This window comes from Rhipicephalus sanguineus, chromosome 8 (assembly GCF_013339695.2).
Source record: "Rhipicephalus sanguineus isolate Rsan-2018 chromosome 8, BIME_Rsan_1.4, whole genome shotgun sequence".
Classification (NCBI taxonomy): domain Eukaryota; kingdom Metazoa; phylum Arthropoda; class Arachnida; order Ixodida; family Ixodidae; genus Rhipicephalus; species Rhipicephalus sanguineus.
Window position 1 is genome coordinate 41,313,616 of NC_051183.1, and position 27,943 is coordinate 41,341,558.

Consider the following 27,943-nt stretch of genomic DNA (forward strand, 5'->3'; position numbering starts at 1 on the left):
AAGACGGGAATTTTGTAGCAGGCCGAAAAATTTTCGACGAATAGCCAAGAACCAATGGTCAAAAATATGCTGCATTGAATATAGCGTGTTGTCTCATTATGTTTTACGCAGTCGTGCATAAATAGTCACTACGCGACTGATCATTTTCGCGTCACTTGTTGCATCGCGTTACGAGCAGGTGTTGAAGGCATGAGCCAGAATAATTTCGACCAATCATAAACAGCTAACAATGGTAATATAGTAATATAACAACAACAATAATAATAATAATAATAGTAACAATAATAATAATAATAATAATAGTAAAAATAATAATAATAATATTAATAAGAAGAAGAAGAAGAAAAGAAGAAGAAGAATCACTTACTCGAAACACTACTTCACTAAGAGCAAACAAGGCAAAATGAAATATACGCAAACCTGAATATGTGCAATAAAATGCAGTATGAATTAATGAAAAGAAAAGGTGCACCCATTGCTGCCTACATTATAAACGCAATTATTAGTGAGCAGCTCTTTAAAAATTAACGAAATTTCATTGAATGATACAAATCTTATACTGGAAAGGCCGCCATGGGCATAATTGTATTCATGCATAAAGTTGTGCGATTAATTTATAAAAAGTGTTGCTTGTAATACCATTACACGCATAACACGCCTAGCATATGTATGGTTGTCCCAGTGTATAATGCTACGTAAACTTACTGTACTTCTTCTGTAATGTTACTAGATATAGCTAAGCAAATTCTCACTGTACTTAAAAAATCACATCAAACCGAGTGCGCATGAAGCAGTTCTCTCTCTCTCTCCATATATATATATATATATATATATATATATATATATATATATATATATATATATATATATATATATATATATATATATATATATATATATACGGCCGATTTAGTCCCCCCCCCCCCCCCCCACTCGCGAACAAGTTGGTACGCCACTGGCTTGGCCTTTCATTTGACGCAAGGAAACGACAAATGAAAATTTTCGTGTCAGTGCCCCTTTAACAGCCCGACTGCCGCCTTCTTCACCATCATGACCACGTGACAATATGAACGTCTGGTGCACTTCAAGCGTTTTCGAGGCAAAGGAAGATTGAGAAACATAAAATAGAAATCCAGCGTGCTGCCTGCCCGGCTGTCTCTCAATTCTTTCTTTCTACGAAAGTGCTGAAAATACAGGTGTATATCCAACTACTCTATAACTTGCTTGCATATAAATCATATGCAACTAGCCTAGTTTTCTGCAATAAGTTCTGAAGTCCCGTGAGCTTGTCACTCTGTGCTAATACCCGGAGAATAAAATTTTCTTTTCATGATGATGACAATGAAAGTATTCTTTATGAAGCTCTGTATGCAGAACCGCAGTGCTCGCTTATAGCACTGCACGAGATACGATACCTGGACTTTGAGAAGGTAGGTTCGCTGTCCAGGTAGCCGCGTTGGTGAGCAGTCCGTGGACAAGCAGCATCGGCGTCCGCCTTGTCGTGGCGTTACCCGTAGCGTTAATCGTCGAGTTGGAACGCATCCTGTCCACTTCCAAGATGTAGCCGTCATCAGTAGTAACGTTGTGAACTTCAACATTGTAGCCGAACTACTCCATCAGCTTAGCCTATTGAAATTGTTTTAATTTACATTATTATTCAGCGCCGTTGCATTAATAAAGAGTGCCCATTATGTTTAGGCCGAGCACGACAAATTATTTCTGATCGCAACGTGAGGGTTTCAGCTAGTTGGTACTCCATACTCAATAATACTAACAGCAAAAACTCTTATCACAGGAGACGGCAACAGCACGGACGAGCACTAGAAGTTTCTTTGCTTAGCATTAGGGAGTACTTGTCGCAATTTTTTATGCGGCAAACCTGATTGGCCACACATTTCGCCAGCACCTTTATTTCTGAACCCTGTGAACTACAGCCCGCGTACATCCCGTAGTTTGGTGTGGGGCTTGCGTCTGAACTCTTGATTTACATGTACATGGATTTACAGGTACTACGGCTACCGTTCATTAGTGTGCCCTATTAGTTATAACCCACCGATGGGTCATATACTCGCGGCCTCCGTGATTCTGGATGCACACGCTTGCGGAATCACGGAGGCGATGACCCATATTGGACTCGCTTCTATTATGAGCCAAGACATAGCGGCAGGGGTCTCGCTGTTGGTGTTTTAGCTTCTCTATACGAGATTTTTGAATAAATCTGACACTGCTCAAGCATCACCGCGGGATCCTGATGCCGCCTGTGCTTCGCGCGTTCGGGTACGTGCTTTCAACTTCCTGCGTGAGTGGTCAACGCTGGAACATGGCTTTCAATGCAACGCAGAACTCACTGCAGTTCCTGCACTCGCGGGACATGCAGCTGTTGGCATGTAATCCTGTTTTTCGAAGGAAATGCTGTTTACACGCCGAGTGAAAGAGATGTGTATGAACAGCGGAGTTGTTTAAGCAAGGAGAAACTCCGTTAGTGATGCTCAAAAACTATCATCTCCATAAACGCAATAACACGGCCGGCACGCGCTCTCTTTGTCCTTTATCTTGATGTTCTGCTTTTCTACCAGAACACATGTGCCAACTTGTACGGCGTGGGATGCATTAACTTGTATGTGCGAGAGAACGAGTACAGAGAGAGTGAGAGAGAAAGAGATAAGAAAGAGAAAGAGACAAATAAAGGGAAGAAAGGCAGAAAAATATAGAAAGACAGAGAAAGAAATATAGAGAGAAAGAAATAGAAAGAAACAGACATAAAGAAAGAGATATAATAAACAGAGAGCAAGAAAAAAAAAAGAAAAGAAGAGATAAAGACTCAAATGCTGCGTCTGTTATGTGTCGACTGTTGCGTTGCCCACATGTGCGTATTCATCCCAAGTATGACTAGACGTGTTGATTGCTATGTTGCACGAATGTGCCGATTAGATTCAATGCTGACCAGTGGCATTTTCAGTGACATTAATAATTGCCTTTCGGACGCTTCCTTTTAAGTTACGATGGCGTTGTTTGATATGTGTGTGTGAGTGTGTTTTTCCATGTGTGCTCGTGTGCTTATTTTACAAGTACTGCCGTTTGTATGATATTTCTATGTTGTATGCTCGATCTCCACTCAAGGGCTATCCCCTTTTACGTCAATAAAAAAAGAGAGAGAGAGGGAATCAAAGAACGAGAGAGACAGAGAGAGAAAGATATAGAAAGAAAGAGAAAGCGGGAAATAGAGAAAGAAATAGAAAGGGAAAGAACAGAAAGAAAGATAGAAAGAGCGAAAAAGAGAAACAAATATATGGAGAGAGAAATACAAAAAATAGAAATAAACAGAGACAAAAAAGCGATAGAAATAACATAGTGAAAGAGAAAGAAAGAGAGGAAAACAGAAAGGAGAAAAATAAAGAGAAACAAGGAAGACCTAGTAGCTTCGCTGTTCCTCCAGGCTTGGCACGACTAGGGCGAAGCTGCCTCACTTCTGTTTTTCAAGCTGCGTATTTAATACAGGCAACGCGAATCACCGCGATGACGCGGGACGCAGTAGATATACTAGAACACTTTATAAGATGCAAGGTTTGAGTGTCGCAACGGGGCTGTGTTGCTGACCTCGTGGTCGACGTCGTCGATCGCCGGATGTAATAATTCACCCGTGTACTTAGTTTCATATGTGAAAAAGCCCCAAGTGGTCCGATTTAATGCTCGAATTTCCTTGAATGCACTGTCCTTCAGAGTTTCCATAGTTGGATTCGATTTCCTGGCACTCCCAGAAAGTTAAAACAAGCAAATGCTAAACGGGCGAAACTATTGTTAGCCGCGGGTGCTTAGGGCTGGCCACAAACAAATAAATGATTTCTTCGCGTATTGAACTTTCTCTTGAACTTGTTCCTGCATCTTAATTAATCAGGATAATTAGTTTGTGCGTTGTTGTCTGTCACTGCCTATGGTTATCCTCGAAGGAACACAAGATCTTTGTGCACGAGGAGAACTTGTTCTTGGCATAGCAGGCGTGTCTTTGAAGGCATATTTGCGGCTTAAAGGACGCACACAGAAGTGTCTTCGTACTCGTCTCTTCTGTGGGCGTCCTTCTAGCGACAAATATGCCTGCAATCTTCGTGCACATTGTAGATGCTATGCCAACAACACTGAAATTACGTCGCCAGTGCATAAAGGAAAGAATACATGGCTTTGTTCCAAACCAGAAAAGCATACAACTCATGTAAGCACACCAACAACTATCTACACACATGATCAGTGTACTATATCGGGTGCTAATTAGTTATTCGGCGCTCATAGCAAAGCGCAAGACATCAGTACAGGGGCGAGCTTAGAACACTTGAATGAAGTAACACATGGTAAGTATAAACATACCGGAGACAGCATTGCCTGTTGAGCTACTTCAGTGGCCATGGAGCCTGTGATCGTTGATGGAGTGAGCAGCGCAGCGAGACAAAACGCTACGTGGAGAAATTTGATCATAGCGATGGCGAATCTTAAACAAACCGTCTCTTCGAACCTCAGCGTCAATGAACATCCGACCTTATCTGCAGTGCTTCGCGAATGGTCTTGTCCTGCCGCATTGAAAGTAGGCGGTGAAGACGACTTCCTTTCTAAACACAGTTGCGTTGACACCGTGGCCTACACTTTAAAGGCCAGCGAACGGCAATAATTATCACACGTCAACAGCTGACGCAGGTTCCAGAAAACCGTTCTACAGAGCTGGCATTTTGGAAGCCCGATATAATATAAACAAATTAACGAATAAATAAGCGAATGAATGAACGAATGAACCGTTTATTCAGTAAATAAATAAACAAATAAATAAAACTCATATGGTCCCTTATGCATTCCGAAAAGACGACTCGAAGGCGAGAGCCATCGCCTTATTCTACTCAGTCGATGTAGTGATTTTTCCCCGGCCCCCATTGGAAAGCTTTATGCATCTAACGTGGTTTACACTAGATCTACAGGGTGTCCCAGCTATCACGCAGCACGATTTAAGAAAAAGAGGAACGGCGTTACGCGAATCAAACCTACAGCATATTGTTCCTACATAGTACACTAGAGTTGCCACTGCTATTATTTTCGTTAATGAGGTTTAATTGCTTAGTCATAATTATATTTCTAACTCGACAAGTACTCGCCTAATTGTCAAAATGTCAATGAGGCGTATGTATGGCATGTTCAAATGGCATCTAACTGCGCTACTTTCAACAACGTGCTAATTGCGTGCTCATTTTTTCCGCCTGATCAAGAAAGCCCGCGAAATATGAAAAGTGACACGTGACGAGAGTGTTGCGCGCGTCGGGAACCAGCGCCCTCAAACAGGCTCCCTATGAGGCAGACAGTATCAAGGAAAAAATGCAGAAAGAAAAAAAAAACGCATCGCCCTATTTGCCACTTCCCGGCCTAGAAACGCACCGCTGGGTTTTACAGAGTCAGGCCGTAATCGGAACACCTGCCGCGTTATCAATGAGAACAGTCGGCCGTGAGATATGGATGATTGCGGCGTACTATCGAACGGATTGAATTCCAGCGAAATTGCACGCATATCGCTGGCGCCCGACCTGTACCCTTGCCAAAATGCGGAACGCTGTCTTTCGCAACAGGCAACAGGCAAAGCGGTTGTTTGCAGTAAGCTTATTTGAGGGCGCTGGCTTCCTTTGCGGGTGGAAGCGTAGTCACGTGTTATTTTTCATATTTAGCGGGCTTTCTTTATCAACCGGAAAAAATGAGCGCGCAATTAGCACGTTGTTGAAAGTAGCGCAGTTAGATGCCATTTGAACATGCCTACATACGCCTCATTGACATTTTGACAATTAGGCGAGTACTTGTCGAGTTAGAAATATAATTATGACTAATTAATTAAACCTCATTAACGAAAAAAATAGCAGTAGCTACTCTAGTGCACTAGGAACAATATGCTGTAGGTTCGATTCGCATAACGCCGTTCCTCTTTTTTTAAATCGTGCTGCGTGATAGCTGGAACACCCTGTATAGCATCGGAGTCATTGCCGAGCTATCTGCAGCTTACCTGGTTTTGCACTGCCTCCATGATCGGCCATCCTTTCACCAAGCGACGATGTTTTGCGATAACATCCTCGTGTGACGTCACGTTATGAGAGGTCGTGATGACCTCATGTTGACGCCCCGCCACGGTGGTCTAGTGGTTATGGCGCTCGGCTGCTGACCCGAAGGTCGCGGGATCGAATCCCGGCCGCGGCGGCTGCATTTTCGATGGAGGCGATAATGTTTGAGGCCCGTGTACTTAGATTTAGGTGCACGTTAAAGGACCCCAGGTGGTCGAAATTTCCCGAGCCCTCCACTACGGCGTCTCTCATAATCATATCCTGGTTTTGGGACATTAAACCCCAGATATCATTACCTCATGTTGACGTCAAAAGCTTTAGCTATCTGTTATGCTGTGCTGACGTCGTATGGCGATGTCGCGAAGTGATGTTTTTTCTTGAATCACTCGTTTGGACGCCGCCGACCGTCAATTTTCGCGTTTTATGAGGCATCTAAGTCTTTCGCCTTAAAATAAATACAGCTCGGTCGGCTTCACGCCTGCTGACCGCACAGAAATCACGCGTTACACCCCTGTCACACGGGGCATCTTAAGTGCACTTTGAGGGAGTGCACTTCGCCGTTTGTGTCATTCGCACGCTGTCGCACGAGAACGCTTTGTGACACTCACTTCGCTGCGACGGAGTGTCTAGCCTCGGTAGCAGTGGCTCGAGAATAAATAAGTGACTATCCGAAGCCGACTTCGCAGCATTTTTTTTATAAACTATCGTTTTCGTTATTAGGAGTATCCTTCTGCTTGAAAACGTACTATATACCACAAAAAAACTACTCTGCTATTCTCGCTCTCAGGCAGTTTACAGCCACGACCGCCAAAGGCATACCCAGCACACGCTGTGCAATGGCCGCAGCCACCGCGTTTGTATGTAATGTTCATTTTAAGGGCTGCTCGTAGCTATAACACATTATTGCTTAAGAAACATTCTCTGAAACAACAAATATCTGTTGTGCTGCTTATAAGTACCCATCGCCATTACCATCATTTCCAAAGTACACTTCCCCTTTTCGTGTAGCAGAGTGCCGTCAAAGTGACATTCTGGGGGCGTAAGTGCACTCGCTCAAAATGGCACTAAATTTTCCAGTGTAACCGGGGTATTAGGCGCAGGCTTCTTGTATCTGATGACACCAAGAAATAGTTAAATGCAGCATGAGGTATGTTTCCAGAATATCGTCTCGAGTATGCTCGCCACCCCCGCCACCCCTCCCCCCCATATTGTACGCTGAAGCACTCCCCCCCCCCCCTTCTCCGTGCGGCACACCTTAGCAGCCGAGTTGCCCGTGGGGTTTTGTTCTAGACATCAAGTCTACTGCTGTAATTGGGACCTTGCCTACATAAACTTCTCAGTATTGATCACAACGATTCCACTGACTTATTATGTGTGCCATTCTCAATGCATGATGGTTAGTAAGGCGTCACCGATGCATGGTGATCTGCATTTGAGTTGTATTGTCCTGAGTGAAAGCCCTCAAACACGTTCACTATATGTCATTAAAATTGTTAGCAAAACCTTGCAGGACACCTGAGCTTAGCTTTCAAGAGTAGAATCTCTAGCCTCTCTTCGCTTCTTGGTGAACATCTAAACCTTCCCGCAAGGAAAGCCAATTTGCGGACGCCCTCCGGCTCCTATATCCATGCATGCGGTGCGACGAAACACTCGCGGTGGGGCGAGCGCGCCCGTGGGCCTTTAGCACCATCTCGCGGGTTATCGTTAAAGGAGTACTGACATGATTTTGAGACATTGCAAAAGGGACATTTTTTGCTTCGTTGGTATGCAGTGTCGACGCTGTCCACACACTGGAGTCGGAGAACACATATAAAATATTTTAATTTGACTTTGAAGTTTTCGTCGCTGAGCATCTGCAAGCCAGTCACACTGCAAGGACATTATCCCGACGAGTCAAGACAGTTCCCCCGAGTTTGCGAGTTCTGCGTCCTGCATGCAGCCTAAATCGTAGAAATCACTGTCAGGGTCACTGGACGACAATTCACTCATCGTTGCTTATGTGCACCACGAGCAGATGGCGGATTTGCCGCAAGTACGTCGCGAGTTTCTGTATCTGCGTGACGTCACACTGCTATGAAACGACACTGAGAAGCCACCCCCTCGATATCGAAACCGAAAGTGTCTTTTTAAGGTGGTGCTAATTAAAATATATAGGATGCATTCCCAGGCACCGTAATAGTCGTTTTAGGTTTCTCGACACCAGTATTTTTATTTAGAACAACAATCCGAAATTTTCTAAAATTCGTGTCAGTACTCCTTTAAGCATCTGCCACGCTGAAGCACCTTCGAGACGTGCGTACCACCAACGCTAAATGATGTATATAAATAGCTCGCCGTTAGTATGCTACAAGATGTGTGCGTGGTGGCCGAGCGGCTAACCGCTTCGTGATACGGAGCAATGGGTCGCATGTCCGAATCCCAGGGCCCACTCGAACCAAATATTTTTTAATTATTTCTTTATTTGCATCTACGTCGAATTTTCGCTGGCGTACAACGCTGATTTTTCGTCCCAACCAACGACGCCGACACCGGAATTTTTGCGTAACGAGCTCTTTAACGCTCTTGCGTTAATACTGTCTGTGCTATATTTAACGGCATGTTCTATGTCTATGACCTTTTCATCCAAAACAGAGTTTTCGTTTAGCTGTCTTGATGTTACCGCCCTTTTTTTACTGCTGCCTCTAACTCTTTGACGTTATAGTTTCATACGTCACAAAGTTCACTTTTGTTGATCAGTTTGGACAGCTCAGCAAGTTCTATTTTTCTTTTGAGGTAGCCACTTTCATCTGCTGTCGTTTTTTTTTAATTAAGTCTTTAGTGATTTTAGAGAGCTCTATTAATTCCTGTCTAGGTGTTTTAAATGTAATTTCAAGTGCTGCTTCAGAAATTACTTTAGTTCTGGTTTCATTCACCTCGTCCATGTCGTAATTATCCTCTTTTTCTAACGCGTCGTCTGATGCTTTATAGAGTATAAAAATAGTTGCACCTTTCGAGGCGAGTCCTTTTGCCTCACAATAATAATAGTGATCTGGCTTCCTTGAGCGTCAGAAAATAAAAACTCGGCGTTCAACTCTTTTTTTTTGTGAAAAATGGTATGCCTTGTTGATAGTTCACGCGGTTCATAACCTGCACTTCAAGGTGCGCACGTCATATCGTGAATGTCGAAGCGCGAACGTCAAACGAATTGCCATGCTCAAAGCGCGCAGGTCAACACCAGGGATTCCGAGACCATGTTTAGGAAATTTAGATTCTTCCTGTGACGCTCATGTCACGCGCCTGACAGTAGAAATGCTCAGCATTTAGACGACACCGAAAACAAAGAGCCGCACGTCTTTCGGGATCAATACAATCGGTAAAAATAAACTTTTGAAAAATGGCGACAATGTCGAAAACAGCATGACCATAACGTTGGCTCGAACGGGCTGCTTTTCGGAAAACGCCTTAAATTAATGCCCACAGTGCCATAACACTATATCTAATAACTAACCCTTGTATTCAGATCAAATCAGTATATATGACTGGGTTTGTCTGTCTGTCTGTGCTCTTGTGAGCCGTGAGTTTGGGCGAATGCCCGCTCGTTCGTATATACAACCTCGCCCAGTAGTGTTTTCTGTCGCTGGAAGCACCTTCCCGAGATATTTTGAAACTTTGAAACCCATCGGTAGCCAGGTTTCTAAAATTACAGTTTAATATAATAAAGAATTTCTAGGAGTTATAATAGTTTTAGCGGCAAAGCTAAATGCTCAACATCGCTGCGAGGAAGTGACATTTACACGAACTAAACATATTTGTTCTGAAGGTGGTCATCAATGCTCGAACAGCGAATTTCAGTGGACCCGTTGCTTCGATACGACGATTTCTCTTCGTCCGGCTGCAGACATGAGCAAATGTCATGACGTTCTACAGCCGCTTTATCATTAAAACTTCCATACACCTGCGAAATTACTTGTTCATCGCTATATCTATTAGCCCCGAGAAGTTGGGGTGGCGCCGCCTGGCGGGAGGCGTGGATGACGTCACGGCAAGGACTCTTCGACGCCCGCCGTGACGCGCCGGCATATCACGTGCTTGCTTCGTGCACTGTTCCGCTGTTTACGTTCGCTTTTTGCCTGTCTCAAGCTGCAGATGAATGACGAAGCAGCATCGATAATGTTTCTAGTAAAACGACAGAAAGTTATATGCATTTTTTCTTCACAGTCCCCAACGGTGCCCGCGCGCCGTCGTGCACACTTTGAAAGGGGTGATCAGGTTTGTTGTTGTGTCGCGCTGCTAACTTCGGGGATTGGTCTGATTCCCGACCACAGCAGCCGCATTCCGATGGGTGTGAAAAGCAACATTCATCTGCTTAGATACAGGAGCACGTTAAAGAATTCGAGGTGGTCAAAATTAATCTGCACGCGTGTCGCACGATCATGTCGTGGTCTTGACTCGCAAGACACTTTATTCACATTATTAGGTTGCGTTGTCACGGGCGATTCCTTTAAAAATATGATGGCTTCGCCCTCCACAAGTGTTTTGCATCGGACGCATCCGCGATCAGCGGACAGCGTTCTCGCCGGTTTGCCAAGCCCCGCGCACGATTACGAATGCGCATGCAGTATTGAGCTTCGCAAATATCTCGAAAGCGCTCGCCCGAAATACTGCCGCAGTTGTTGTGTTTGTTTTTCTTGTGTACTCGCTCACTCATCCTGTTGCTTAGTTTCACGTATTTCTCGCAATAATTTCGGGCTTCATTTCACAACTATAAAAAAGTTGAGGTTAATTGCAGACAACTCCTTATTGCTGTCAGATTGTGTCTTCATGCGGCACCGTAAGCAACGCGCTGTTACACATTGTATAAGTACTAGTTTAGATACCCAATCATAAATTAACTTTTTTTGCATGTGACATACCCTTGAGCATCATCAACCTTTATGTGGACATGACGTGCGAGGACCATTAATTGGGCCCATTAAGGCGAGGAGGTTCCATTAATACGGGCCACGTCACTGAGAGTGCCATCAAAACAGTTCAAAACGCTCATTTCGACTTTCAGGCGTTTGTTTTGCAGACTATTGTTATCAACAGTGCTCCCACGAGAATTTAATATTACCGCTCGTGACCCGGCGGTTGATCGGACCGCGAGTTCATGTAAATCAGGGTATACAGCCACATAATCCCCGACGAGTGTTGAGAAGAAATGTTTACATAATCCATGTGTACGAACACCTCAGAATTTCCAAAACCATTGTGTGCATGTCAGTATCATTTTGTTTAATTTCCCGGATGTATTAAGTGATTCTTTACGATAGACAGATCGAAAGTCTTCTTACGACAGACAGACAGAAAGTCTTCTGTAGCAGAAAGCGCAATGTTGTCAAATCACCTAGAATTTGCAAGTTATGTATGCAAAGGCATACAACTTGTACGATAAGCCGCAATGTAATTAGTTAGTGAATTGAAAACGTCCTAATTTAATTTGTAATCTTCGGGACGCGTGTTCTAACCGCGGAGTCTATGCCAAGTTGTAATGAAGTTAGAACCATTAGCGTAAATTTTTTAGCACCGATGTCTTGGACTACGCGGTGAAAACAACGAATGTCTTGCTCTCGTGCATCACCATTTTCACAGTGAAGCTTCCGTTCGGACGGGAATTCGCCCATTATAAGCAATATTATTCAATCTTTCTACTGCTTACTAAAATTTCGCTAGTAGTGCAAACTTCTACCTTCTCCCTTGGAAGATTTGCATCTCAAGAACGAGCAGTAATCACCACCGTATCGCGAAAGAGCTGGTACGCGGCGGGCGCAGACAAAGGCGATCATCGGCCGCGGAGCAAGCGAGTCCTTGCCGTGACGTCACATCGCCGCGACTGCCGCGCCGCCAGTGTTCGTTCTCGGGGCTAATACGAAGCGTCATAACGTTGTGCATGACATATCACTGTTATTCGGCCACGATGCCGACTCAAAACTGCAAGCGCAGAAACGGCGAAACGCAATGTAAACGACATCTATAACAATGCACATCATCACTTCCCAGTACACTCTCAACAGCAAATTTCATCTTAATGGTGGACCCTAATGGCGGCCCTTTCAAAAGGAAATGTCACTGGAGGCAACGTTTCGCGAAGGTGGCATGTCTTCGTTAACGTTCTGTTGTCGAAACATCGGCTCCAGCGGCTTTCCTTCAACGATTTCTCATCACTTCATCCCTCTGCATTCCCCTGCCTCTGTTCTGTTGATTTCTGATTGGCTTGCTGTCCAGAGGTTGAGGCTTATATAACTTCGGCTACTCCACTTCCATATGTTTTGCATCTCCCAGAAAATCTTACCCAAAAACAACAATGAACAAGTAAAGAAAATACAGACAGCCAACCTAAACAGATCAAGAAAATAACTTAGCAATTGACAGTTCGCTTGAAGAAGTTCAACTTGCCATAGAATATTTCTCCGCACAAATTTCTGTCCTAGGTTCTACCCAGATTATACGGATTAACACATCATTTCGTATGTAGCCATACTCAGCTGTTCATCACAAGCGTTTATCTAGTCCAGTGTCCATTACGAAGTCATTTAAGAAGGTGTTCGCTTTTTACTGAAGATGCTTTTCAGGCCACGGTTCAAGTAATTTTTGTAATCTGAGAGGGCGTCTCTCCAAACTTGCTGTTTTTTTTTATCTAACGTATTTATTTCATTTGCGTACTTTATGCATTCCAGAACTACTTAGTGTCGCCCTAATGCAGCATAATGGTGCCCTAATTTGTAGATTTTGCAACTGCTCCAATAACCAGTGCCAAACAGGACTAGCGGTATGAGAGTTAATACGGTAGTTCAATTTGGCCAGAAGTGTTCGCCGCAGCTGGTTAACGGATGTGTGCAGAAAAGGTCCAATACGACATTGTTTCAAAATAAACGGCTCATGGAGAGGCTACACCACAATGTAAGCAAAAGTTTGCCGAGATTGAGGTTCTTGCAACTAATTACCTCTGAAAGCTCGCTCGGTCCTAAAATTATTACCTCATGTTGGAGTGAGAGTGGCGCATGACATAGTTTTACCACCACCTCTGAGGAACTAGTAAAGGATGTCCATAACGAAATTACTACGTGGGGAGTTTTCTATCACGTGATTTTAACCACTGTTTGAGAGTTTATTACCATGTGACCTCAATCTCCCCCCGCTCCCCCTGCTTCGGCTGCTTTTGTCCGCCGATGAGCGCCCCTTCCAGTTCCAGTGAAGGTATTTGAACACCACAAATGTTCTTTTTTTTTTTCAAAGCTGGTATGGCATTGTCGCGCCTCATGGTTGACCCCCAGCCTACGCACTTTCACTGGAACTGCAGCTGCAGAAGCAAAACGACCACGAAAAGCAGTCTGTGAACGAAAGGGCTTGCTCCAAGGAAAATAACCTTATCGTCGGCGTACCTTGTCTATGCATGTCTAGGGTGTTTCAAAATAAAAGGCTCATGGAGTGGCTACACCATGTCTAGGGCCTTCATTCAAGAGTCAGTGGATGTGTAGTTCGAGACAAGTTCTATCATGTGCGATTGAGAATGTTGGTAGCATCGTAGCCGAGATGAAAGTCCGAGGTGACCGAAATCGGGATCCGGCATCATCTGCTCAGCACGAGGACGTCTCGAAGACGTTCGGCAAGGTCCTCCACGTCCTGCGGATCGGCGAAGATGTCGCCCTCTCCCTGATAGATTGCGAAGGGTACTTGAATCTTCTCTAAAGGAAATGGTGGCGGATCGGCCTGTAAAAAAAATAATATTGAACTCACCTTGGAGTGTATACAAGAATATGCATACCTAGGACAAGTTACTAACAGGGGAGCCTAATCAGGAAAGGGATAGTCACCGGAGAATAAAAATGTCCTGGAACGCATTCAACAGGCACTCCCAAATAATGTCAGTAAATCTGCCACAATCAATTAAGTGAAAATTATACAGCCACCGCATACTGCCAGTTCTAACACATGGGGTTGAAACATGGAGGATAACAAAGCAACTATCTAGTTGAGGACCACGCAGCGTGCGATGAAACGAAACAATATATGATTAACATTAAGAGATCGGAGGACGGCAGAATGGGTCAGGGAACGAATAGGGGTAGCGGATATTCTCGTTGACATAAAGCTAAAGAAATGAATCTGGATTGGCCACATAATGCGCAGGACTGACCACCGTTGGACAGTAAGAGCAACAGAATGTATACCAAGGGATGGGAAACGTATTAGAGGAAGTTAAAGAGTTAGATGGAGCGACGAAACTAAGAAGTTCGCAGGGGATAAAATGAAATGAGTTCGCACAGGATAGCGCAAACTGGAGATCGCTGGAAGAGACCTTTGTCCTGCAGGGGACATAGACAGGCTGATAACGATGATGATAATTTTTTAACTTATCCGGCCGCCTTACGGGTAAGAGGTGGCTTGTAAGAGGCACGTTTGCAGTCTTACATAAGGATCGCTTATCGAACGTCCATTAAAAGAAAACTTTACTAAACTGTTGTTCCCTATTACGCTACCTTTATAGAAACTACAATGCCTGTCTTACGTTGAGATGCGTTTACAAGCTGCAAAAAAAAAACAGACTGGATGGGTCACGTTAATTTGCCTCTTCTATATTGGAACTATTAAGGACTATTAAACGACGAATATTCAAGTGGGGAAACGTAACTACTAAGCCAGGGGCGTAGCCAAGGGGGGGGTTGGGGGGGTTCAAAACCCCCCCCCCCCCCCGAAATTTTTCAGTTTTGCTTGCGTATATAGGCAGGCACACATACAAACGCACGCACGAACATACATAAAGTATGGTTGAACCCCCCCCCCCCCGGAAAAAAATTTCTGGCTACGCCCCTGTACTAAGCCACCGCGGCTTCTTCTGGACAAGAGAAACGATCTCGTTTGTTACAACATTCATGGTCACTAGTGTCTTTATTCTGTAAGAATAGTAGACATAGGTCCATTGTAATTTCTCTAATATCGAAGACAAAATAATCACGTTAACTGCATCGACAACTAGTAACTGATTCGGGTTGAGACAGGAGCTGTAACACTGTTTATAATGCGATGGCTTCAGTCTACACTCAGGTTGGTGTCCTTCGCACAGTCCACACACTGCTAACTCGGCAACGAGCATGTTCCGGTTCTGCTGGTGCAGTGATGCCATCGGAAAAAGTCATTAACGAGTAGTGAACGTTGTTTTTTTTTACTTTATTTTATTTCGGGGCAGAGGGCGGTGGGTTCACGCGTTATTTAGCCAGTCTTCATGGAATGACATAACATGCTTGTGTCTTGCAAGTACCTAGCAGCAAACTTGAGTGCCGATTAGCCACTCGTCAGTAATAACTCAATTGTTAGGAAGATTCACGAAACGTTAACTTTAGTGATGAAAAAGCAGTAGTGTCTGAGAAGTAACTGAATACATGGGTGAACAACCAACGGCTACATATAAGGCATTGTATTTACTGAGTTGAGTACATACCTGTCCATATAGGTCCTTATTCTTCTCCTCCCCGTAATCGAATCTGACAAGATTCTTCGCCCGGAAGACCTGTAACAAAACCACGTTCAACCACGTGTAACAAAACCACGTGCAACAAAATAACGCACGTTTCAGCAAGGCTGAAACGTACGACCCCGTTGTTTATCACTGGGTTGATCCCGACAGTTCATTACAGTGTTTCCCGATTATCTGTTACGTCCGTCCAGAAGTGCTAGTATGTGTCTGCCGTACGTGTGTTCTCGCTTTCATTTTTAGTGGACCAGTGGTGAGCAGTGGGATTTGCCGAATTTCTGTGGCACATAAGCGCTACAAATTCTTGCCCACATAGAACGGACGAATTTTGGTTTCGCCTTTAGCTGTATACAACTTGGTTCTGAAAACAAAGTATAAGTTTTCTTCTGCTCTTCCCCCTACCTCTCCCCTTCTGCTCTCACCCCCTTCGGGGTTGGGCGAGCAGAAGAGCTCTGCCCCTCTTGCATTGTTACCTGGCGCTGATGTTTTAAAGGCTATTTTACGGAAGTGTTTCGGTGCGGCCATATTGGGCTGTTAGCCTTGCCGTTCTTTATTTTGAACAACTAAACGATCAGCTCTACGCTGGGCGTATACACATGAAAACGATTGGGTTGGTGCATTCGGCGTTTCCTGACGTTATCAGTTCACGTCACGAGATACAAAATAAGAAAACATTCGTTTAAGAGTCCAAGGTGGCGGAGCTCATATGTCTTATGTGAAATAGCCTTTAATGGGATGCTAAAGCGAACCACTAAATGAGCCTATAGGCTAATACATTATATTTCGGGAACTCCATTACAGTATTATTCTCTATCAAGAATTGATCATTCCTGGTAAAATATGGCTTAACAAAGTCTCGTAGAACTTCCTACGTTAAGTGTATCGCTCCCTTGAAACTCTGTTGTTCATTTTTACTGCACTGATAAATAATTACGTAGACTCTAGCAGGCACTGTCATTATGACGTCACGACGTTTTGGTTGCGGGAACCGCGAGGTGGCGTCGCTATACGCATCTATCTATCTATCTATCTATCTATCTATCTATCTATCTATCTATCTATCTATCTATCTATCTATCTATCTATCTATCTATCTATCTATCTATCTATCTATCTATCTATCTATCTATCTATCTATCTATCTATCTATCTATCTATCTATCTATCTATCTATCTATCTATCTATCTATCTATCTATCTATCTATCTATCTATCTATCTATCTATCTAGCCACCTACGACTTTGTGCTCTCCTGGTCGCTTGGTTAATCGAATGTACACCAAAACTGGTATGACGTAACATGACTGTATGACGAACGTAAATAACACGCTAACATGAAAATCATGACACGCATGTCATGTACAGCATGACTTACGTGCCACGCTCATGGGGCGCTGGTGGCCGTTTCGCTAGATTGATATACACCAAAATTGGTATCTTGCGACGCGACTGCGTGATGAACATAAATAACACGAGTTAACATGAAAATCATGACACGCATGTCATGTACAGCATGACTTACGCGCCACGCTCATAGTGCGCTGGCGGCCGTTTCGCTAGTTTGATCTACCCCGAAATTGGTATTGCGTGACGTGCTGTGAGACGAACATAAAATACACACGAGTAACATGAAGATCATGACACGCATGTCATGTACAGCATGACTTACGTGCCACGCTCATGGTGCGCTGGTGGCCGTTTCGCTAGCTTTATATAGACCAAAATTAGTATTTTGCGACGTGACTGTGTAACGAACATAACACGTTAACATGAAAGTCATTACACACATGTCATGTACAGCATGACTTTCGTGCCACGCTCATGGGGCGCTGGCGGCCGTTTCGCTAGCTTGATCTATCCCGAAATTGGTATTGTGCGACGTGACTGTGTAACGAAGATAAAAACACGAGTTAACATGAAAACCATGACACGCATGTCATGTACAACATGACTTACGCGCCACGCTCATGGTGCGCTGGCGGCCGTTTCGCTAGCTTGATATACAACAAAATTGGTATCTTCCGACGTGACTGTGTGAGGAATATAAATAACAGGAGTTAACATGAAAATCATGACACGCATGTCATGTACAGCATGACTTACGTGCCACGCTCGTGGTGCGCTGGCGGCCGTTTCGCTAATATACACCAAGATTGGTATTTTGCGACATGACTGTGTGGCGAACATAAATAACACGAGTTAACATGAAAATCATGACACGTATGTCATGTACTGCGTGACTTGCGTACCACGCTCATGGTGCGCTGGCGGCCGTTTCGCTAGCTTGATTTACCCCGAAGTTGGTATTGCGCGACGTTACTGTGTGACGAACATAAATAATAGGCGTTAACATGAAAACCATGACACGCATTTTCCTCAGTGACAGACAAGACGATGCATGCAGCTCTTTGCTGGCTGCTTCGCATTACATCGATTCCCACAATGCGTGGGATCTGCCGGCTTTTTTTCTGTAGTAAGATTGATTTAATCGTAGTAGACAAGACATTAGGCCAATAAAGCGGAAAGCGTTGTTTTTCTCTCTATGTTGTTGTTTATTTATTTTTTTTTGTCGAGCCTGGTGGCAGATATGTCACCGCCCCGATATAAAGGAGACGCTCATAGCGTGCATCCCTACATCCAGCCATCTTTTGTAAATGTTCTCGCTCACGGATGATCTTCTTGCCCAAGAGTGGCGGCTTTGGAATTTGCGAAAAGGGAGTTTGCAAGACGAGAGCAACCGGTTTCTCTCTAGGCCCTCATACGCATCAGCTCATGCATCAAGCAATACTGCAAATGAGCACAGGGGACCGGCTGACTTACCTGAGCATAGTGAAGCACGTTTTGGCTGGAGGAGCCCACAGGTAAGTTTGTCACGTAGACAGGCACCCTCGTCTGCATGGGTGAAAAAGATATATACATCTATTCATCAACACTAAACGCGCCTCGGAACCTTTCGTATGCTGGTAGGCGGCCTGTACGCAGCCTCTATTTAGGACAGCGCTTGCGGCAAGAAGCAATATTTGACGATGAAATACCGCACAGGGGGGGGGGGGGGTGGACTTCGGATTAATTTTGACTACATAGGGTTCTCTAACATACACCAAAATCATAGTGCCCTGGTGTTTTTTTTTTTATTTATTTAGTTCCCCTCGAAATGCGTCCTTTGTGGCCGGGAATCGAAGTGAATCGGCCTCTGGCGCTTACGTCTCCAGTAACGCAATCTTTCACAAAAGCGTGCGTTTACAGCCAAGCTAACATTTTACCGTGGATATGTAATTTACTCATTCGGCTCACGTATTTCTTACTGTATAGAGCCCTTATGCTCTTTTCCTTCCACGGCACTTCGTAGAGTAGAGATGAAGGCCAAAATTTTAAAAGAAAGCTAGGGAGACAGATTGCCTGAGCTCTATATGAGGAGAAAGAAATAGAGACATATGAGGAAAAGCCCAAATTAAACTAATGCAATACCAGAACAGAACACTTCAAAGTATGAAGAGGGTCACAGTGAAGCAAGAAAAAAACACAGTGACTACAGACACATGGCGATCTCTCCAAACAGCCCAAAGTCACATTTTCTTCAGAGTTAAGGAAACCCACAGATCGCCCACACACACACACCACACACATGCACAGTGTTCACGGATTGAAACGCCGCATCAAAGGTTCAAGTATGTAACGACTGGCACACACATGTTAATAATAATAATTCCGGGGTTTTTAGTGCCAAAACCACGATATGATTATGTGGCGCGCCGTAATGGAGGGCTCCGGAAATTTTGACCACCTGGGGTTACTTAACGTCGACATAAACGCTAGGTCTACGGTTCTCTAGCATTTCACCTCCATCTGAATGCGACCGCCGCGGCCGGCATTCGATCCCGCGACCTTCGGGTCAGCAGCCAAGCACCGTCACTATAGCACCATCGTGGCGGCCATGAATGCAAGGCCGTTCTAGATAGCCACGTCTTATGTCACTACAAATCCGGCCACCAACAGTGATGTTGGTTGAGTTGGCTATGACGTAAGTGAACGAGCCAATATTACACCCAACGTCGGTGGATGCAAACGCACAAGGTGCGTTTGCATGTATCGACCGTGCTGCGCCTATCTGGCATAAACTTAAGACGTTAAAAATTAAACTTACTTAGACCCAATTCTCATTACTTCGTCCCGTTACTTAACGCCAAATCGAAGCGTTTCAATCCGTGAGTGCTTCACACTATGACTCTTTCGGCACGGTGAAGTCAGGCTCTCTGTCCTTACGCTGATGTGCTGTTTCGGATTCTTCCCGTAGAGGATGGCCAGTGGTTCGTAGCAGATTTCACGTAGGAAGCTGTCGCAAACCGTGGCGAGGGTCCTTTGCTGCACGCTGTTCGTGACCAAGAAACCACCGTCCGTGACTAAGTCGTTCACCGCCTGCAGGAGGGTAATATTTTTTTGCGAAGAACAGCGGATTCTAGGAAACGCGGGCCAAGCACGAGAAACTGTGAAGGTATATTGTTTATCCCTTCAAAGTCTGAACTGTTGACTGACTTACTCAATTTACAGCTTCATTACGTCAACCTCGACGATAGCGCGTCGATTAAGAAGTTGAGCTAATCTCGTATAGTTCGTTAGGTCGAGCCAATTCGCACATCACGTGGGCGGGCTCACAGAATTTCACTCCACGCTCGCTTGGCCGGACCCGCTTTTGTTTGCGCGAGCACGGTGCGTGGTTTCTGGCCCGACGAGCCAGCTGGACCAGACACAGTCTACGACATGGTAGCTTGTCTGATACGGCCAGCAAAAAAAAAAAAAAAAGAACAGCTTGATAGTGCAAGTCTGTATCAATGAGCCGTGGCTTATTCATTCGTACAGCATGCACGGTTAATTAGCTGCCGAGTACTGGGTAGTTTGTGCAAGTAAAGCTGCATCAAGCGTCGTTGTCATTAATTTAGTAAGTCTGGAAGGTTTTTAATTAAAGCACACAGACACATTAGGGTTAGTGCTGTGGTTGAGCCACAGGTGTCATGGAAATCAGAAAGATAAGCAATAAGTTATGAAGCATAAGGCTGTCGCCTGAATTGCCAGGGGAGATACAAAGCATTGATTTATTTTTGGAGCGGGGGATCTATTTGATATTCTATCTAGCGCATGCATGAGACGGCTTCCTGCGTTGTTCCAAAGCGCAAATAACCCTGTTGTCTGTCTTGGGAGGACGCTCTTGCTTTAAAAAGTGAATGTTGTTTAAAAAGTGAATGTATATACGCCAGAATGTTCTGGCGTATATAGTAATGACGACAAGCCACTCGTAAACGTTTTCCTTTGCGGAATGTCTGGCTGTTGACCAGAAACGTCAGCTTCGACAATTACGCTAGTAGCGACATTTTGTGGCGCTCTGTGAAGGCACCATGCGTTAAGCGTGGAGTTCTCCTCCAAGAAAATGTTGTCATGTTGTTCAAATTACGTGGCTGCCGAAAATTTACACCATACGCTAAGCAGAATTTGTTTCGGCGAATGCGTTTTCGTTCAGCATTGCTATACCAGATGGTGCCACCAACACGCTCGCTCTAGAGCTACCGTATATGCTACCTTCAGGTAGCAGAGTTGCGCATCTGTCTTTCAACGCCGCTAGCAACCATGCATTGCGGAGAAGCTGCCGCTTGGGCCAATTTTTTTATTTCTTGACGCCGCCGCTGCAGACAGCCAATGTTTATCGCCGGTCTTCGACACGCCAGACAGGTTAATCGGCCACACGGTAGGCATGTCGCCTGCAAAAACGAAGTGCGACTTCACCGCATAGCTGTGGTTGCTAGCCGGACCTATGCGCTACTCTGCTACCTAAAGGTAACATATACAGTGACTCTAGCTCGCTCTACCCACAGGTCTACAGCCGGATACAACTTTAGAAGTCCGCGACATTTCGTCCTCAAAGGCTGATGCACACAGGCCTGCACCAATGGGCGCGCACTCCAGAGTGATGTAATGAGCCGGACGGCCGGGGACTCCGCCTTCGGAGAACATTGCCGCGTGCAGGCGCGGGGCTATTTCTTTACTCGCAAAAGCGATCGACTACCGCACTTCGGTCGTTGTATCCGACTAATGTGGAACTGCGGTGGACACGTTGCAGACACTTCCATTAGATGTTAGAGTATACCTAGCTATTCAATGAGAGCGTAAATACTTCCGTTATTAGCCGTTTTTAGCTTTTCCGGAGACGCAAAGGAGTTTACGGAATACCGGGTAGCGGAAGATGGCATCGACATCTTGTGACGCTTCGTGCCACCACGAGTATGGACCAAGGAGGTTATAACCTCCTTGGTATAGACACGCTCTTTTGTTATCACTTAATCAAAAAAAAGCTTAAAAAGCCAACTCATTCGGTATTAGGGTACGTGCTGCCGTGAATTTGCATCAGCAGTGAAGTAGAATGCATTAAGTTTGTGCAGTAATAATTCTATGCTTTTCTGAATAATCTCGGTCCCCCCAGATGGCAGCACCTATCCGGCCTCATGTTTATGCCTACGATATCTGGTATAACGCTAACGCAAAGATGTTTGCAGACAAACTAGAGCGTTTTAGTCTGTCCGGTATTCCATTTTACACAAAATGCCTTGGGTATTCCAGAATACCGGGTGTGAACTGCGCATGCGCGCCCGAGAGACATGGCCGCACCGCCGAAAGCAGTTGCCTTCCACCTCGGATCTATCAAGTGGCCGTCGTGCGTTCTGTAGCCCATTAGCTCCGTACTGATGCTTTATTTGCTTTAAATTCATGTCCTTAAGCTTCGACTGCAAAGCATTCGTGTGCAAAGCATACTCAAATAATCGATGCTGCAGGCTTAGCGAGTGGCGATAAGTGCCGGAATCTCGGAGGACATACATTACGTGTTTACTAGTTGTTATTTATCCTCCATAGCAGGAGCCACTTGACGAGGCGGCAGCTATGCACTAGTTGTACGCAGGTAACATGACGTGGAGGGTTTATCGCGAAAAAAGGTTAAGCGTGCAGGTAAGGACGCCAGGCCAGATAACTAGAAACTCAAAAGGCGTTCGTGTCATCTTGTTCTCTTCTCTTGCGTCCTGGCCTGGACGCCTCACCTTCTTTCATGACGTATCGCTACCAACCAGCAAAACTTTCTGTCGTTCTAAGTTGAAGGTTGTTACCTTGACTTCCTCAGCGAAAGGAATGAGCAACCTCATCGGTGAAGTGAAGTGCGTGATGTTTGCCACGGGAGCGTAGCCGACGAAAATATTCACCTGGAAAACAAAATCAGATGCTCAGCAACAAGTGCCTCCGAAGTTCGGGTGAAGCCTGGGCCTAGGCTTCCCCCGAGGAGGTCCGGAGAACCTGTCTCCTCGCCGCGTCACGGGCTTGCTGCATAGCCCATAGTTGATCTTGGATTAACAAAATTCGTTGCTGGGCTAGTTGCTTCATAATTTTCTTTCGATAGCGCGAAATCCGAACAGGACAAAGAAGGAACACAGATGCACCTGTCCAGTGAATCTGTGTTGCTTCTCTGTCCTGTTCGACTTCGCGCATTCTAATATTGTTGATCTTGGAGGTTAGAGCTGCGCGACGCGGCACTCTACCGTGCCACAGCTTTATCTGGGGAGACTATAGCGTCTATAATTTTTTTTTTCCCCATAGCACGCTGCACAGCCCTTAAATTCTCGAGTATGTTTATTATCGTGCAAATTTCTGACCCTTATTTTGGCGCAGACAAAATGTGATAATCGCACACTTCCTTCTAGGAACATAGGCAAAAACAATCCAGTTTTTCTCATAATATTCTAATTTCCTTTCTTCTCTGAGCTAATTACGGAAAAAGAGTTAGCGCTTAGCGATTAGGGACAATGTTAATGCTATAAGCTTCGTTTACGGCCCGTTTTTTTTTTTTTTTTTTGGCTGCAGAATTCAAACCTTCCTTTACCTTTAAAAAATTGTTTCATACTTGCATCTAGTGCAGTGACGCTTTACGAAATGCGAAGCATTTCTTAACGAACCAAAGGCACTTAAGGAACCGAAAGAGCCGTTTCTTTCAATCTATCTAACTGTACAGCCGTCTAGGAGGCTATGAGTGCATGACGAACACGACTAGCACGTTGTGACATGATTCACATGACACGATATGCGCACAATTACTGAAATTACACAAAGACGTAGAGCCACTTTGTAAGACTTGACTCAATCTGTGGCATAAGCAGCTACTCACAGACTTCGCATGAAATCGATTCCCGCAATCCGTGATACCAGGCAGAATTTTTACATTTTTGTCAATATGCGCACAAGTTTGAGTGTGTTTAACGTGTAGCCTGTTGTCAAGTATCCTGCAGTGAACGATTAGGCTCCCGCTTCGTTCGAATTGCCCAATATTTTTACGTTACTTTAAATACCAAAGTCAATCGCTGGTGCAAGTCGCAGCAATGGGACAGAGTCGGTTACGGGTTGGAAGTAACATCACCTCTTAAAATGTTATTTGCCTCTACATCCATTAACACATACTTTCTGAATACCTTGGCTTCTTGGCCCTCTTCCAAACCGATTCTTTAAAGGCGAATGTCTGATTCAACTATCGTATTTACTCTAGAATCAACAGCAGATACAGTAAAATTTCACTTGAAAGAATTTCAAGGGACCCCAGGAAAAAGTTCGTTAAAGTGAAAGTTCGCTGAACTGAAATAGCTATGCAACTTGTTATCAGGAGCTAATGAAAACATCAGTTGTTGAAATTAAATTTAAAGCCTTTTATTTCCAATGCTGCTTATTTGAATGTGAATTTCTGCTTATTTAGCATGTTTCGAAGAATGTGGTAAATCTTTTGCGGCACTTGTGCACTTAGGACTCCAGTGGTCGTGAATTGAGTCACTGTGTCCAAACTCTCATAAACTCTCTCCGGCACAACACTCAGCTGGGCAGCGAAGGACTTCACTTTTTCCAAGTACGTCGGTGCTTCATCAGAGGAAGACGTAAGCCTATACAAGGGCTTACTACTTCTTCTTCGTCCTCTTCTTCTCCCTGAGGTAGGATGCTCCCTAGAATCTCTCCTGTACAGAGTAGTGCATGTCTCAACGCGAGCGCCACAGGGGATAGTCCTCAAAACGCAAAGCCCTGTCTGTACCCAGTCTATCAGAGAATTTCTGATCAATATGACTTGAGAGGCATTAGATGGTGTTACAAAATTTGTTCGTAGAACTGAAGTGCTCTCTGAACTAATTCCGTTAAACTGAAACTCATTAGCATGGGGTCCAATGGCACTTCGCCAGAGGATTCAAAAGAATAGTTTGCACAACTGAATATTTCGATTAACTGACGCTCGTTCAAGTGGTATTTTACTGTCTAGTGTTGGTCGTATACGTTAGCACAAACACTCGTATGCTGGCTAAAGCTGCCTAAAAGATAGTTAATCTTGGCTAGTGTCGGCTAATTGTTAGCTATCCGCTTTCACAACACCCACGTTGTCTTCATTCAGTCTCAATGCGGTCATTTAGTTGTATACTCTCTTTCTTATTCCTTGAGTATATAGCTTGGCATGGAGGGCACATTCTGGACCACACGCGCTTTACCGATAACACTGCTTACAACCAAACTTATCTGCTTGATTTGGAGAAGCACCATTTGAAGTGTCAAGCACCGTTGAAGGCTGTGTAACTTTTCGGTAATGGCTTCGCTAGACTTCACGAACCTTGTCGTTGTACTCTGGTCGCAATGAGAGAAGCACTAGCGACGCCGTTGTACCCTGCGATGTTGTCAGCAAGCCCACCTGGGAGAATCCTGTCTCGCTCAGGATGTAGTCGATGACAGCCGGCATGTCGAACGTGCCAACCTGCTCGAAGCTAAATTCACATTTGAAAATAAATATAACGAGCTCGGAACGCAACACACGCTAGCAATGCACGTCCACGTACGAGACGAGGCAGGGGCTATAGGATAAGAAATGCGTATCAATTAGCCCAGTTCACGTAGCATTCGTTCAACATGACATGATTCCACATTTTTCTTAGCCCTCGTATCATTTTTTTTATAAATGCATACAAGATTCATGCACGCGCGCCCGCAAATAAGATATGCCAAGGATAAGCGAGGCAAAAAGCTTCTGTGGAGTACCCGATGTGAACTCGGATGCTGTAACATTGCATTGTGTGGTAAACAGGAAAGAAAGTTCCATCGCATAATCATTATCATAGCATCTTTCACACATGTAATCAACGCTAAGAAAAATACATTTCCGATAGCAACAAGCAAACGAGAGCGTAATAATAACATTTAGTTTCCACATGCTGTACAAGGAGGATGTAGAACGCCAGTCCACATAGCTCGAGTGAATGCAGTCGAAATTCTAATGATTGAATTACATCTTTGTTCATTGTATACGATATAACTTGATGAATGATTCCTTTATGGAAATATCCATGCTTTAATTGTTCGTTGATTCCGTAAAAAGTACATTATATGCCGATATATAATACTCTATATAGATAAGTATAGATATATATATATGATAATATATATATATTATATATATATATATAATATATAATGAGATATAGATATATAAGGCACGGAGCCAGGGATTTTTTTCGGGGGGGGGGGGGGGGGGGCCCAAGGCCTAATTGTTCGAAAGACAGTCTTTCCATGGCAAAAACAAAAAAAAAGTGCTGGAAATATAGAAGGCTGGAAAAATTTCTGGGAGGGGGGCCCGGGACCCCCGACCCCCCCCCCCTTGGCCTACGTGCCTGGTATAATATAGCTAAATTTTAAAAATTATATATCTATATAGATTATATATAAATATAGATATATAGATATTATAGATATATAGCAAATGTACCTACATTTCAACAGTAGCCATCCAAGACATTGCAAGACGGGTATTCCATATTGTCAGGCCTACCGGTATCGAAGAATATTCACCGATATACAGGAATTTGACAAACACGCAGAACGCCTAAAGAATTCCCATCACAACAAAATTATCCCGAAGACATTATTGACGGATGCCATACTACGGTGCTCGCAACGTGAACCGGAATGACATAATTAAGGAGCCAAAACAGTATCCAAAACAACTTCCAAACAAATCTTGTACTAACCTTACTCCTCATCGGTGCCACGAGTTAACAACATACTTTCCCGCCCACTTCAACATAATTAGGCAAAGCAAACGACTGACTTCCATCTTCGCGGAGCCACCTCGCGTGGTGTACCGCAGGGATAAAAACCTGAAGGACATTCTTGTCAGAGCAAAAAACAAACCCCGCCAAAATTGAGCCAGGGTGCCGCCCCTGCGGAAAGCTCGTTGCAAGGTATGCCCACACATGGTCACAACGCCTGAATCAAAGGCAAGCTTCTCAGATTTCAATTCAACATCACCCAAAACCTAAACTGTGACTCCAGCAATGTGATATACATGTTACATTGTAACGTCTGCGGGCAAGAATACATCGGCCAAACGGACACGCCATTCGGCTGCGGTTTAATAATCACCGGTACCACGCCACTTCACTGCCGAAGCTACCCTTATCCAGACATCTGCGCTTACCAAACCACAGCTTGAAAATATCAGCGTAACTCTTTTACAGTCCCGTTTCCAAAACACGCGCGCGCGCGAACAACGTGAGGCATATTTTATCTTTAAATTTAGAACATTAACAGCCGGCATTAATGAGGACCCTGGAAGACTCTCCTGCCTCCGAGAGATAAGCCAAAATGAATTTGGCAACACGGAATCATAATTGGGACCATGCCTGTTTCTTGACTGGCTCGTACGAGTGCAGTGTCGTTTACTTTCTTGCTTTTCTTTTCTCCCCTTTTTTGTTTATTTTTTGTTCATGTTTTTTCACTACTTGTACAATGTAAAGTGCTTACGCTCCTCCACCACTTGGAGCCTATTCGCAGGGAGCGGGCGAAGATGAAAGGCGGTATGCCGACCCATTAAGGGGACGCTTCCCTCAGGTGCCTCATTCTGCCCTCCGCGACAACAATTTTGGGTGGCCCTGCGCCCGACGCGAACCGAGAAACACCTTCCACGACTTCATGCCATACACAGCGTTTTTTTTTTCCCTTCTTTTCCTCGCCTCGTTTTCCGACTTCGTCGGTGTTCTTCTCTCTCCTTTTTTTCTTTTTCCCTTTTCTTTTTCTCGTAATCTATCTCCCCCACTCTCTCAAATGTCCTTGAAGGCGAGAGAGCGACGCGGCAAGAAGCAAGATCGAACTTCGACATCAGTTTTAACTCATCCCCCGAAGAAGGGAGGACCCCTCCCGAAACTGTTGGGAATTAAATATTTATATCACTGTTGACAACGCCTCCGTTGTAGCATACATATATATATATATATATATATATATATATATATATATATATATATATATATATATAATATATATATATATATAT

At 44.4% G+C, this 27,943-nt stretch overlaps 1 protein-coding gene across 3 annotated transcripts in view; it reads right to left on the minus strand.

The window, feature by feature from the left end:
* Positions 1 to 27,943, minus strand: part of LOC119401779 (lipase member K-like) — a 62,035-nt gene that overhangs the window by 11,415 nt on the left and 22,677 nt on the right. The window contains exons 1-2 of one of the 3 annotated variants that reach the window (XM_037668753.2): positions 4,360 to 4,553; positions 1,416 to 1,626 (exon numbers count right to left, since the gene is read on the minus strand). The exons of 1 other annotated variant lie outside the window; for it this stretch is intronic. In XM_037668753.2, the coding sequence (XP_037524681.1) occupies positions 1,416 to 1,542 (127 nt within the window). In that variant the 5' untranslated portion in view covers positions 1,543 to 1,626; positions 4,360 to 4,553. Of the gene's footprint in view, positions 1 to 1,415; positions 2,034 to 4,359; positions 4,554 to 27,943 lie in introns of those variants that run through there. One more of the 3 variants, XM_049418134.1, reaches the window with a different exon arrangement.